Source organism: Bidens hawaiensis, unplaced genomic scaffold (genome assembly GCF_021521415.1).
Source record: "Bidens hawaiensis isolate Kalapana, Puna unplaced genomic scaffold, B.hawaiensis_p1.1 tig00022183_1, whole genome shotgun sequence".
NCBI lineage: Eukaryota > Viridiplantae > Streptophyta > Magnoliopsida > Asterales > Asteraceae > Bidens > Bidens hawaiensis.
This window is the reverse complement of record NW_027493445.1, coordinates 198,475-212,514: the sequence shown is the minus strand read 5'-3', so window position 1 is coordinate 212,514 and position 14,040 is coordinate 198,475. Positions and strand designations below refer to the sequence as shown.

Below are 14,040 nucleotides of genomic sequence, written 5' to 3'. Positions count from 1 at the left end.
CAACCTCTTATAAATCAAAGACGTGCGCATATGAGAATAAACATAAATTACAAGGGCTAGTCTTCTTACCTACATTATGAATGAAGAACTCATTTAGCTGAGATGATTGCCTCACTCCTAGGTTATTGGCAAACTAATCATTGACTTCCATCTTCTCCTTTCGGTGGTATCTCTATTGGGGTTTTGACCAAAGGTAGGGTGCAAAAAAAAATGGAGTTGAGCAATTCGTGCTGATAACGTGTTGTAAAACAAGCCTGCCTAATAGCTAAAACAATATGACAATGAGATGTATAGAAAAAGAGAGAGATTTTATTAATCAAGTGTATATCATACAATGAGATACAATAGAATATTATATAAGGATGGAAAAACTTGGAGAAGTCAAATCTATTTTAGGTGTTGATAACTATAATAACTATTATTTATAACAATTCTTTGTTTATACATGAAAATAAGTAACCTAAGTTAGAAAAAGCAAGCAATAAAAACGGCATAATAAAATGAAACTAGTAAACGAGAGTAAGTAAAAGTAATTCATTCGGACAATTAAAGAAAGTCAAATTATAATTAAGTTTGACAGTTGTTTGAGCATCTTTCTTTTCTTTTTGAGCTTCCATTCCAATTCCATTGCATTTTGCCAGATTAATAATAATAATAATAATAATAATAATAATAATATTAGTGATAAGCACGCACGCACGCCTCTTTCCTTCCTCCCTGTCATTCATCATCATTCTCCCCATCACATCTTTCATCTCTTCAACCAACCAGATTCTTCTTCTTCTTCTTCTTCTTCTTCTTCGATCTCTGCTCAAACTCACTGGATCTGAATCTAGCTTTATTCGCAAGGTATTTTACTTTCAACTAACTAGGTTTTAATTTGCTGGTTCTATGTATATGTGAATTGATCTGGATTCATGATAATGAAATGAATTGAATATTATTGGATTTGGTGTGATGTTCAATTGTCTGTCTGATTCTAGAAATAATAAGTTCCGAGTGTTTATTATTGTATTATGTGTATTACTTTGAGACTGTGGCATTGAATTTGGTGACTGTTAATGTATTATTGAAGTCTGTGTAAAGTAGACAGGTGTGTGTGTGTGTGCGCTTATAATTTGGAGGATTTTGGTCTTTGCATTTGTTTTCGAGCCTGCACTTGAAATTAAGTCATTGGAACTGCAATTGGCATTACATCAACTCAGCTTTGACTTTCAAATTCTTTATCAACTTAAATTAAGGCTAAGTCTACCGGCCCCAGGGGGCATTATGCGGCGGCGGTCAGGGGCGAAGATGAGCTGGTAGCAGTTAGTGGATATCGCTCTGACGTGGTGGTGGGTAGCGGCTTGGGCGTTCTCCAACTACACTTGGTCTAATGGACATGTAGAGTTATCAAATACAAGTGATAGCAGGGGGCTTCCCTGTGATATACACACACACATCAATATGAATATAGTACTTGAAAATAGTTCAAAATTCAAACATTTAACCTTTGACATAATAAATCAAGTACTTCAAAGCTTCTGGTCTAGTCATCTAGGTCAAAAAGTGTATTTGGGCCGGAATTTACTAAAAAGCTTCTGGACATTTTGGGCTGAGTTGGACGAGTTAGGCAATTTGGACCGATTTTATCTGACTAGGACCGATTTTGACAAACGTCGAGTTGAGCGATTTGGACCCATTTTATCCGACTAGGACCGACTAGCGTCTAGAGCCTCTGATTAGCCAAAATCGGGATGCCTGAAGTCCTATTAGTTCCTTAGCGGCAATGGGCGGCTGATTTTTGCAACACTGTTTATCGTGATGTCAAATCGACATTGAACAGTTTTTTTTTTTAATATTTTAGTTTATAAAGATGTAATTCCTGTAAAGAAAGTGGCAGTATACATTTTGATCATCAAATGTAGTTACTGGTTACTGGGGTTATGTTTTCTAATCTTGTAAACAGATTGAGCTGTTTGGTATACCTTACTAGAATTGTCATGAATAATTGTGCCTTTTTAGATCTTGTTTTCAATATATACTGAACATCAAACTTATGTTTCATTGTCTCACCAAAAATGTTCTGATTATCTTCTTAATTTCCTAGACCTCCATTGACCTTTTAAACGCATTTCAGGGGATTTTTTGTACACCGTCTCAATATTCAGGTTGTAGCTTAAAAAAGCCACATACTAAAGGAAAACAGTATGTCTGTTTCTATGAGAGATTTGGATCCAGCCTTTCAAGGAGCTGGACAAAAAGCGTATCCTTTGTTATTTCATATTTTAATTTCTCCAGGGGGGATCATTAGATTATGTCAAATTTTGTTATCAACTATAACTTATCGAAATAGGGGTACACAGAAATCTTAAATTTTAGCAACTATAATTTCTGTCATGTATCACATGCTCTATAATGTTGATTTTTTTTGTTATCATGGATGGTTCTCGTTCGTTTTTCCTAAACAAATTTATAGAGGAATTGAAGTGTGGCGCATTGAGAATTTTAAGCCGGTGCCTGTTCCACAATCTTCTTATGGCAAATTTTTTACAGGGGACTCCTATGTTATTTTGAAGGTTTGTTTTCTGATCTTATTTCAGTTGAATAATTTTTCACTATTTTATTCTTCGTATGATTTTTTCGTGTAAGAAAGCATAACTTGTTCATAGTTGAATCTTATGCTTACACTTGACCTTTTGTACTAACACCTATGGTATATCATTCTATTGTGAAGTGTATTAACTTAAAATTACACTATCCAGTAATTGTCAAGATGTTATAGGTGATGCCACTAAATATAATTATCTGCTTTGCTTATCTGAAAAAGTTGTAACTGGTTAGAATGGAGTGCTTTGCAATCCACAAATCGTCTATTGAGCTTGTAGGTTATTACAAATAAATATTCTCTGAAGCTTATACCTTTTCTTTACTTATTTGTTAATCATCTTATATTTCGCTTGAAGCCAAAGATAAATTATTGTGTAACCAACATTCTTAGGTGAGACAACTTTTTATACATAATACATTTACAAATGAGAAAAACTTTAGTATTGGCACGCTGTGCCAGTACTCCCTCCCATGAAGTTTACTGAATGCTAAAAACATAGCTGTATAGAAGTGTTGGGCTGTTAGTCCAACTTAACGAACAGTTTGAACACGAGCGCGGGGGGGGGGGGGGGGGCATGTTAAACGGCCTAACATGAACAATTAAACGAACAGGGCTTTCTTGTTCATGTTTGTTCATTAAGAAAATGAACGTATCCGTGTTCGTTTATGTTCTTTCATCAATAGTATAAAATAATGGTTCACCAATGTAAACAAACACAAACAAACATAGAAGAATGATTATAAACAGACATAATTGAGCGAACACCAATTAAAAGTAAATGTGAACATCAATCTGTTGGGTCTAATAATAAAACTAGACTAAATTGTAAGGTGCCTACAAATCAATCAATCAATCAATCATGCCTAGTAAAATCCCACCGACAGCAAAGCTATAAGTAGGGTCTGGGGAGGGTGGGATGTAGGCACACCGTACCTCTATCCAAAGGAATAAAGAGGTGGCTTCCAGAGAGACCCTCGGCTCTAAGTACATGTGTATGAAGCAAAATAAAGGAAAATAAAGCAAAATAAAGGAAATCAAAGTTTAACAGTTATATAAAAACTACTTCTAATTATAATAATATTAATAATAAGATCACAGTTTAACAGCTATATAAAAGCTAATAATAATTATAATAATAATAATATATGTAAGGGAAATACCATTATGGTATGAGGCCTAAATAAGTTAAGTCTAAGCCCTAAGGTATTCAATTCTCTCTAAAAATCCTTAACTTTAATTCTACTTCTCCACGAATTCCTATCCTCAACCATGTCCTCGGAGAGGTTTAGGTCTATCAAATCATGCCTAATCCTCTCATCCCAAGTCAATTTCGGTCGTCCTCTACCCCTCCTCCCCTCTATAGTAATGTTTTCTACGGATCTAACAGGATTCGTCGTCTGTCTTCTCTTTACATGTCCAAACCATCTCAATCTCCACTCTCTTATCTTGTCTGCTATGTTCGCCACCCCTAATCTCTCGCGAAACACAACGTTTTTTATTCGGTCTAGCCTTGTGTGCCCACACATCCAACGTAGCATTCTCATTTCTGCTACCTCCATCTTTCGCACTTGTGCCTTCTTGATGGCCTAACAATCTGTTCCATATAGCATTGCAGGTCTAACTGCCACCCTATAGAATTTTCCCTTTAGTTTAGTCGGGAAACTCTTGTCGCACAATATACCTGTGGCTGCTTTCCATCTACACCATCCTACCTGAACTCGGTGGGTCACATCACTGTCTAATTCCCCATCGCTCTGTACAAAAGATCCTAAATACTTGAACTTCGTTACCTGCGGGACCACCTGCCCTTCAATTGTGATCTGTGTGTCTTCATTGTCGTTTATCCCACCAAAATCACAGTGGAGGTACTCCGTGTTAGATCGGCTAATCTTTAAACCTTTTGTCTCTAAGGTTGTTCGCCACTCCTCAAGCCTCATGTTTAGATATTGTTTTTTCTCAGCAAGTAACACAATATCGTCTGCGAACATCATGCACCACGGGAAAGTCCCCTGAATCGACTTTGACAACTCATCCAAGACTACTGCAAAAAGAAACGGGCTCAACGCTGACCCCTGGTGAAGACCTACCTCTACAGGAAAGAAATCAGTATCCCCCACTGGCGCACGGACACTTGTTTCACTCCTGGTATACATATCCATAATTATCTCTATGTATTTCCTGGGCACTCTTTTACCCTCCAAGCACTCCCAGAGCACCTGTCGTGGCACACTGTCGTAGGCCTTTTCTAGGTCAATAAACACCATATGTAGATCACGCTTCTTCTCCCTATACTTTTCCATTAATCTTCTTATAAGGTGTATTGCCTCTGTGGTGGAACGCCCCGGCATGAAGCCAAATTGGTTGACCGTAACCTGAGTTTCTCGTCTAAGTCTACCCTCAATCACTCTTTCCCGTAGCTTCATAGTATGACTTAGTAGTTTGATTCCTCGGTAGTTACCACAACATTGGGCGTCTCCTTTGTTCTTATAGATAGGAACTACAACGCTGCTCCTCCACTGGTCTGGCATCTTACCTGATTTGAGAATACTATTGAACAGAGTAGTTAACCACATGACTCCTTCCTCCCCCAGACACTTCCACACCTCGATGGGTATGTTGTCTGGGCCAACCGCCTTAGACCTTCCCATCCTCCTAAGTGCATCCTTCACCTCTTCTCGTGTGATCCGACGGCAGTAGCAGTTATTCGATTGTTGTCGTTGAAAGTTTGTGTTGTCATGTTCTTCTTGGAAAGCTGTCTCATTGTTAAAAAGATTGTGGAAGTAGGTTTGCCATCATAGCTTGATGTCCTGCTCCTTGACCAGTACATGCCCATCTGTATCCTTTATGAACTTCACCGGTCCTAGATCTTGCCTTCTACGCTCCCTGGCTTTGGCAATCTTAAACATAGCATGTTCCCCCTCTTTTGTTTCTAGACTTTCATACATCCGTTTAAAGGCCGCCTTCTTTGCTTCCGCCACTGCCTTCTTCGCCTCTATCTTGGTCGTTTTGTAGTTGTCCCTCAATTCCACTCGCTCCTCCTCATTCGTGCACCTCATTAGCTCCCTAAAACATCCTTGTTTGTCCCTTATCTTGTCTTGCACTGCGTCATTCCACCACCAAGACTCCTTATGCCCACTTGTCTTTCCTGTTGTGACCCCGAGAGTCTCCTTTGCTACTTGGATGATCTTTGTCTCCATAGCTTCCCATATATGAGTTGAGTCCCCATTTAGTCGAGCCCGCGTATGCAGCATGAGTTTATCCTTAAACAGTAGGAGATTTTCATCCTTCAAATTTCCCCATCGAATTCTCGGTGTACCTTTCTTCTCTCGAACAGTCACCTTATTTCTGAAGGCTATATCTGTCACTAGTAGTCGATGTTGAGTCACAACTGCCTCCCCAGGTATGACTTTGCAGTCCTTCCACCAACGTCGGTCTCCTTGCCTCATCAAAAGGTAGTCAATTTGCGTGTCGCGTCCGCCACTGCTAAAAGTGATTAAATGAGAATCTTGTTTCCTAAAAAAAGAATTTATAATACCTAGGTCATGTGCCACCGCAAACTCTAGAAGATCTGTTCCGGTCTCATTCCTATCACCAAAACCGAAACCCCCATGAACGGCTTGAAAACCATCGTTAGCCTTACCAATGTGTCCATTAAAATCACCTCCTATGCAAATCCTCTCCCCCCTAGGTATGCCCCCTACCACTGCGTCTAGGCAATCCCAAAATTCTCTCTTTTCCTGATCCCCTAGGCCTATATGAGGCGCGTAGGCGGAGACTACTGCCACTACTTCCTCTCCTAGTACTAATTTCAACACCATAATCCTGTCATTATGTCTTATCACCTCCACCACACTAGTGTGTATTTCCTTAGCCACTAGAAACCCCACTCCATTCCTAGCTCCATCAGACCCCGAGTACCACAACTTATACCCATTACACTCAGCCCCTTTATGTCCTTTCCACTTAGTCTCCTGGAGGCATGCTATCTGAACCCTACGTCTTTTAAGCACATCTACCAATTCTAGCAACTTACCATTTAATGTTCCTACATTCCAAGAAGCCAAACGCAATATACGCTCCCTATCTTTACTCTTTCCTACACCCCTCGTTTCAGGACATGGTCTCAAGTAATAGTCATGGTTCCTACGCTCTATGGTTGCAACTAATCACACAAACACAAGCAATAGAACACCAAATCAATAATAATAATAATAATAATAGTAACAAAAACTAATAATAATAATAATAATAGTGTGTAGCAATAACAATAATAGTCAAGAGATCTTAAAATGAAAATAAACTCCAAAGATCCGGATCACGTATGTTCTAATGATAATAATAATAATACTAATAATAATAATAATAGTGAGAAAGGAACGAGTATACCGTGAAGATTATGAAGGCAGATACAGCTCAACCGGGAGAACACCGAGATATAACGAATCGAGCTAGACAACCCAACAAGGTGAACCAACAATTCCGGCGACTTTTACGGCGGCCGTGGGTGGTGACGCAGCGGCAGGAGGCGGCGCGACAGCAGATCCGGCAAGCTGTGAGATCGGCGGACAGGAGTGGCAGCACACACCAGTGGTAGCAGCAAACAGATGAATTCCGGTGGCTGCAGCTCGTCGAAAATGGCGGCGGCGCGTCGGAAAAACAAACAGCAGTCGGTGGCAGTAGCAAATGACAGCACCGGCAGCTCAAGAGGGTTGCGGTGGTGGTGCTTGCGGTGGTTAGGGAGTAGCGACGGCAGCAGGGAGGTGGTTAGGGAGTAGCGACGGCAGCTGTGTTAGGGAGTAGGTGGTTAGGTGTTTTGTAAGGTGCCTACAAAATTTAAGTTAATATATAAGAGAATGTAAACGAAGAAAAACGTAAGCTAATGAACATAAATGAACGCAAATGAACGAAGTCACGAACATCAACGAACTAAAATGACATGTTAGAACAAATACTTTGTTCGTGTTTGTTCGTTTATTAAATAAGTGGACATAAGTTAACTTCCCGTCGAATGATTCACTGAATGGTTGGTTCGCTTACAAGCCTATAATTAATCAGTATTTTAAAAAAATGATACGATTAGGAGGAATTACATGAACCAAACTAACTACCATCTTAAAAGAAATTGGCAAATAGGTCGTCTGGCTTGAAAATTTCACCTAAAAGGAACCATATCAACTAGTTGGACATCCCAAAATGGAAATTTTTGCAATTCTCACTGGACCAAACTAATAATTTGGTTGGATTTAAGCCTCAAAACAAGAATGTACAGAAAAGAAGAAAACAAATAGAAGTTATACTTTGTTTTACAGATTTGATTTATATTTCTTTTATCTTACTTATCATTGTTTACTAAGCCATCCATTTTTACACTTTAAACAGACTATTGCTTTGAAAAGTGGTGCCTTACGTCATGACATCCATTATTGGCTAGGCAAAGATACAAGTCAGGTGTGTTTCAACTTGGATTTCTTCTATTTGTGATACATGTTATATAATCATAAAAAAATATATATATACCGAATTTGGTTGTTATCTTTCGGTTACAGGATGAAGCTGGAGCAGCAGCACTAAAAACAGTTGAACTTGATGCAGCTCTCGGAGGACGTGCTGTTCAATATCGAGAAGTACAAGGACACGAAACCGAGAGATTCTTATCATACTTCAAACCATGCATTATACCTCAAGAAGGTGGAACTGCATCTGGTTTTAAGCATGTTGAATCCGAGGAACACAAGATCCGTATGTTTACTTGTCAAGGAAAACATGTGGTTCATGTAAAAGAGGTTCCATTTACTCGATCTTCACTGAATCATGATGACATATTTATCTTGGACACCGCCAATAAGATATTCCAGTTTAATGGATCCAATTCCTGCATTCAAGAAAGGGCTAAAGCACTAGAGGTTGTGCAACATATCAAAGATACATATCATGATGGGAAATGTGACATAGCCACTGTTGGTAAGTGGATATTATGTTGGTAATTTAAAAGGTTTAAATGATTTTCATGATTAAAGTCTTATTTATGTTTTTGTTTCTTGGATAGAGGATGGAAAATTGATGTCTGATGCTGACACTGGAGAATTCTGGGGATTCTTTGGTGGTTTTGCTCCACTTCCAAGAAAAACAGCTACTGATGACATCAAGATTGATTATGCAACTCCCACTCAGTTATTTTGGTAATATGCTCATATTTCATTACATGTGCATGTTTACTTGTATGTAGATGTTTCATCTCTAGTTTACCAATAAAATAGTTCATGTGGAGTTATGGACTTAATGTTTGTGATGAGTGTTGTATAGAAACTCATGATTACTTTAGCTATATCATAAGCTATTAACATAATGAATGAGATGGGCTTTTTCTACTAAAGTGAAGAGGGGTGATGACTGATAAATTGATGTTTATGCTTTCGGATGCTCTTTTTTGTTTAATTTGTTTATACATACTTGTGCTTTCATGGGTTGATTCATTTTAACTTTTGGTTTGACATATGTGTTATTTATGTAAATATCAAACCCTGAATAGAACAAAGGCTTGTCCTTGCGAATGGTCTCTATATATCATATTATATTACCATGAATATGCAAGTTAGGACACCCGTTAAGTTCTTTTTCTTATATAGTAAGGTTCGTTAAATTTCATATATCCCTGTTTCACTGTTTTGGAAACTGGTCGGTTTCGGTTTGTTAGGTTTTCACAATGGATCCTTAATACAAAACCAACTTACAAGGAGAGAATTACAAGAAACGCATAACTGTACCACTTGCTTAAATTGTGACACATATGGTGGTTATGTAACCACATGACCACCTCCTTTTTCTCATGTAGTTTTATCTCACAAGCACTGCGTACAAGTTGCTTATGCGGTTCTTGCAGTTCTCTACTTAATTCGTTATGTTGAACAAGCCCTATGCGGTTGGGTTCAAAAGAGAATCACACAATATTAAGGAATCACTTGATTCACTGATGAATACATCTATCCGTTGGTGAAGAGTGAAGACACTATTTTTGGAACTGCAGTGTATTCACTAGAATCCATGTATACAGTAACGAATAAAATGGTTCATTGTGGTTTTATATATTTAGTGACTCTCAATTGAACCCATACTATATATATATATATATATATATATATATATATATATATATATATATATATTATTGGGCACAGTTAATGCTTGTGAAGTCTAGCATGAGTCTTCTTTTGCTTCTAATACTATTAATTTTGATCATTGTTCTGCAACCACCTTATCTCAGATGGCTTGTAGTATTATACCATTATTCTTGATATGAGTGGAAAATTAATTAATGTTATTCTACATGTGAAATATGAATGGCAAATAACATTCTGATTTAAAAATGAAACACTAATTAACATTACGTATTTTTTATTGTAATGAAGTGTCGAGAAGGGGCAAGCAGAACCTGTTGCTGCTGATTCTTTAACAAAGGAGTTGCTAGATACAAATAAATGCTATCTTTTGGATTGTGGGCCCGAACTTTATGTATGGATGGGCAGAAGCACTTCTCTTGATGAAAGAAAAGCTGCAAGTGGAGCTGCAGAAGTAAAAATTAGTGCTTTCAATTTTTCATAATTGCCATGATTTTTAATCATATACATCATCTTCACCTATTATTGTTGACTTTGTTTTGTAGGAATACCTGCGTAGCCGGGATAGACTAAAATCTCATATCATTCGTGTTATTGAAAATTTTGAAACGGTAACTTTCCGGTCGAAATTCAACACGTGGCCTCAATCAGCTGAGGTGGCAGTCTCTGAGGATGGTAGAGGCAAGGTGGCTGGTTAGTGATTAATACTCTACACTGTTGCTCTGCAAGATTTTGAAAAGAATTTAAATTTTATGTGTGGTTATTTTTTAGCACTTTTAAAGAGGCAAGGGGTTAACGTGAGGGGTTTACTTAAAGCTGCTCCTGTTAATAAGGAGGAACCTCAACCATATATTGATTGCACTGGAAATTTACAGGTGATCTATTGAATATATAATATTAATAATATACATACTGAACGTGTAGTTATTCTTACACGGTTTGATATTTATTTATTAACAGGTTTGGCGTGTAAATGGTCAAGAGAAGATTCTTCTACCAGTTGCTGACCAGTCAAAGTTCTACAGTGGAGAATGTTATATTTTCCAATATAATTATCCTGGTGAAGATCAAGAAGAATGCCTTATAGGGACATGGTTTGGAAAGCAGAGTGTTGAGGTATTATTTTTTAATCAGACTTTCTGGTTTTTGTGTATGTAACGAAACCAGATATTGAAATAGATCTAAAGAACTTATAATAGTTTTCCACATTGTGCTGTAGGATGAACGAAGTTCAGCTACCTCACAGGCAAACAAGATGGTCGAGTCGCTCAAGTTTATAGCTTCTCAGGTTAGTTACTTTAATCATTAATTTAGCATTACTGATTTACATGTTTGTTACTAATATCATCATGTGTTTGTACTGATATTTTATGTTTGTGTGTGTTTAGTTGCAAGTTTATGAAGGAAGCGAACCTATTCTTTTCTTTGCAATCTTTCAGAGCTTTCTGGTTCTTAAGGTATGCATTAACCTCAAATGCTATAATAAAGAAAAAAAGTTAAATATGAATCATGAAGTTATAAAACTATGAAATTTTCAGGGTGGTATAAGTGATGGATACAAGAATTTCATATCAGAGAAAGAACTTCCAGATGACACGTATAAAGAAGATGGGATTGCCTTATTTCGAGTTCAAGGTTCTGGACCAGAAAATATGCAAGCAATCCAAGTTGAACCCGTAAGTATAATTGAATATATTTATATACATTCTTGTTACTTCAAATATTTTAATTTATTTTTACTTGGATCAGGTGGCTTCATCTTTAAACTCCTCATACTGCTACATATTACACAGTGGTTCTTCAGTCTTTACATGGATTGGAAACCTTACGACTCCTGAAGTTCAGGAACTCGTTGAGAGACAACTTGATGTTATTAAGGTTTGAAGTTTTTTCATAGCTTCCTATTGATCTTTTTCTTTACCTTTTGTTTCTCCAGTGAAATACATGCTGAATGTTTGTTAATATACTTGCAGCCAAATATGCAGTCCAAATTACAAAAAGAGGGTTCGGAGTCTGAACAATTTTGGGAAATTTTGGGTGTGAAATCTGAGTACCCGAGTCAGAAGATTGCAAGAGATGCTGAAAGTGATCCTCATTTGTTTTCATGCACATTTTTAAAAGGTTGAATTAACTACCAAACTGAATTCTTTTGTTCCATGTGAGAAATATATAATATACTAACTTGATGTTTTTTGCTTCTTGCTGGTTTAGGAGTTTTAAAGGTCACTGAGATCTACAACTTTAACCAAGACGATTTGATGACCGAAGATATATTTATTCTTGATTGTCACTCAAGCATCTTTGTTTGGGTCGGACAGGAAGTTGATCTGAAACTGAAAACACAAGCATTAGTTATTGGGGAGGTACGTATATGACAGTGCTTTTACGTTTATTGTTTCATTTTTCTGCCAAAATTTGCTTGTTGCAAATGATTATGTGACGATAACACACTTAATTTAACAGAAATTCGTGAAACATGATTTTCTTCTTGAGAAATTATCTCTTCAAACGCCAATATATATCATAAACGAAGGAAGTGAGCCACAGTTCTTCACACGTTTCTTCACATGGGATTCAAATAAATCTGCTGTAAGTCATAACCTTGAAACTACAAGTTGAAGCATTACCAGCTAAATACATAACTTTTATAATTTTTATTAATTTCATTATATTAATATGGCTGCAGATGCATGGAAACTCCTTCCAAAGAAGGCTATCTATACTAAAAAATGGCGGTCGTCCTACCTTGACTAATGTAAGTCACATTTTCTAATAAAATAATTTTTAACTTTTCTAAGAAAATAATTGTTATGTTATCAGAAGCCAAAAAGGCGAGCAGCGGTAGCACACGTAGGAAGGTCGGTTACAGCCGAAAAACCTCAGCAGCGTTCACGAAGCGTGTCGTTTAGCCCTGATCGAGTTCGTGTACGAGGCAGATCACCAGCCTTTAACGCTCTCGCTTCCACATTTGAGAACCCAAGTGCAAGAAACCTATCAACACCCCCGCCCCAAGTGAGGAAACCTTATCCAAAATCTGATTCCTCTAATGTTGCTGCACGGTCTACAGCTTTAGCATCAATAGCCGCCACTTTTGAACAACAACCTCCACGCGAACCACTTATGCCCCGTTCCATCAAACGTAAGATTTGTTTCAAAACTTATTATTATTATTATTATCAGCCATTCGTTTCAAAACATAATTCCAAACTTGTTATTTTAATAGCTCGGCCCAAATCGCCAACGAAGACTGAATCAAACTCTAAAGAAAATACAATAAGCAGTAAAATGGAAACCCTAACAATACAAGAAGATGTTAAGGAAAATGAGGTTGAAGATGAAGAAGGGCTTACTTTATATCCATATGAACGGCTTATAACAGTATTCACTGATCCTGCTCCAGATATTGATGTGACCAAAAGAGAGGTATTGTTTTTTGGAAGTTTTGTATGCAAGGAAATATATATTGATTAAAATTATTGAAAACCTTGGTTTGTGCAGACATACTTGTCTTCTGCTGAGTTCAGGGAGAAATTCGGAATGACAAAAGAAGCCTTCTACAAGCTGCCAAAATGGAAGCAAAATAAGCTGAAAATGGCACTTCAGTTGTTCTGAGTTTAATGCAGCCTGGATTACAAATTTGTATTGCTTTTTTTTTAATTCTTTTAAAAACACATTTTTTAATCTCATGTTTCGCCTTTCCTAATTAATTTATTTCTTTATAAATTTTGCAGCGGGTGGGACTGGTTTTTCGTGTTTCGTGCGACAGTGAGAGCATTGGTGCATTTTTAGCTGCTTCTGCTCTCAAGATGCTGGTTTACGGTTGATATGAGAGTTGGAATGCAAATTTCAGTCTACCCTACTCGGGTCCGTGATTAACGGGTTTTCACGGTTATCTAGTTCTTGGTTAATTTTTTATGTGTTAGTTGCACGGTCATTTTTTTTAATGTCACGGGTTTGTTGTGAGCTTGCATTTTTGGTTTTTTTGATTATTTGATTATTTTGATTTCATCTGAGTTCAAGGGTTTGTGGAAACAGACCCATTTTAGATTGTATTCTACTCCAGAGGATGGAGGTGTGTACAAAGTTAATAGTGAAGTGTGTGGTTTGCACTGTATATTTATTTATAATTTTGGATTTTAATAATATTTTTGTTTCACATGATGATATACTTGTTTTAGAGTATGATAAATATAATCATTATTGTATACCTATGTGACTATAATATGAGAAAACTCATTTAGCCATTTCATTCAGAGAGAGAGAGAGAGTTGGTACATATATACATACATACACACAGTAGCCGTTTCCATCGCGAGATTAGTGGTATTACTAGTA

General features: G+C 37.2%; 1 protein-coding gene across 1 annotated transcript; it reads left to right on the top strand.

Annotated features, from left to right (window-relative positions):
- Positions 1 to 808: 808 nt before the first annotated feature.
- Positions 809 to 13,599, top strand: LOC143564961 (villin-4-like). The gene is made up of 21 exons (XM_077052091.1): positions 809 to 849; positions 2,120 to 2,245; positions 2,459 to 2,558; positions 7,970 to 8,038; positions 8,137 to 8,551; positions 8,637 to 8,769; positions 9,997 to 10,159; positions 10,251 to 10,398; positions 10,477 to 10,580; positions 10,666 to 10,821; positions 10,925 to 10,993; positions 11,094 to 11,162; positions 11,244 to 11,381; positions 11,455 to 11,583; positions 11,679 to 11,826; positions 11,917 to 12,068; positions 12,169 to 12,294; positions 12,392 to 12,460; positions 12,526 to 12,844; positions 12,929 to 13,128; positions 13,204 to 13,599. The coding sequence occupies exons 2-21, from the start codon at positions 2,190 to 2,192 to the stop codon at positions 13,315 to 13,317; spliced, it is 2,877 nt and encodes a 958-aa protein (XP_076908206.1). The 5' UTR covers positions 809 to 849; positions 2,120 to 2,189; the 3' UTR covers positions 13,318 to 13,599.
- Positions 13,600 to 14,040: the final 441 nt, after the last annotated feature.

Excerpts from the sequence above, each read along its gene's own strand:
- LOC143564961 (XM_077052091.1), top strand. The coding sequence starts at position 2,190 with ATGTCTGTTTCTATGAGAGATTTGGATCCAGCCTTTCAAGGAGCTGGA. Across the intron at positions 10,399-10,476 it reads TGGTAGAGGCAAGGTGGCTG|CACTTTTAAAGAGGCAAGGG; the intron begins GTTAGTGATTAA and ends GTTATTTTTTAG. Across the intron at positions 10,581-10,665 it reads ATTGCACTGGAAATTTACAG|GTTTGGCGTGTAAATGGTCA; the intron begins GTGATCTATTGA and ends ATTTATTAACAG.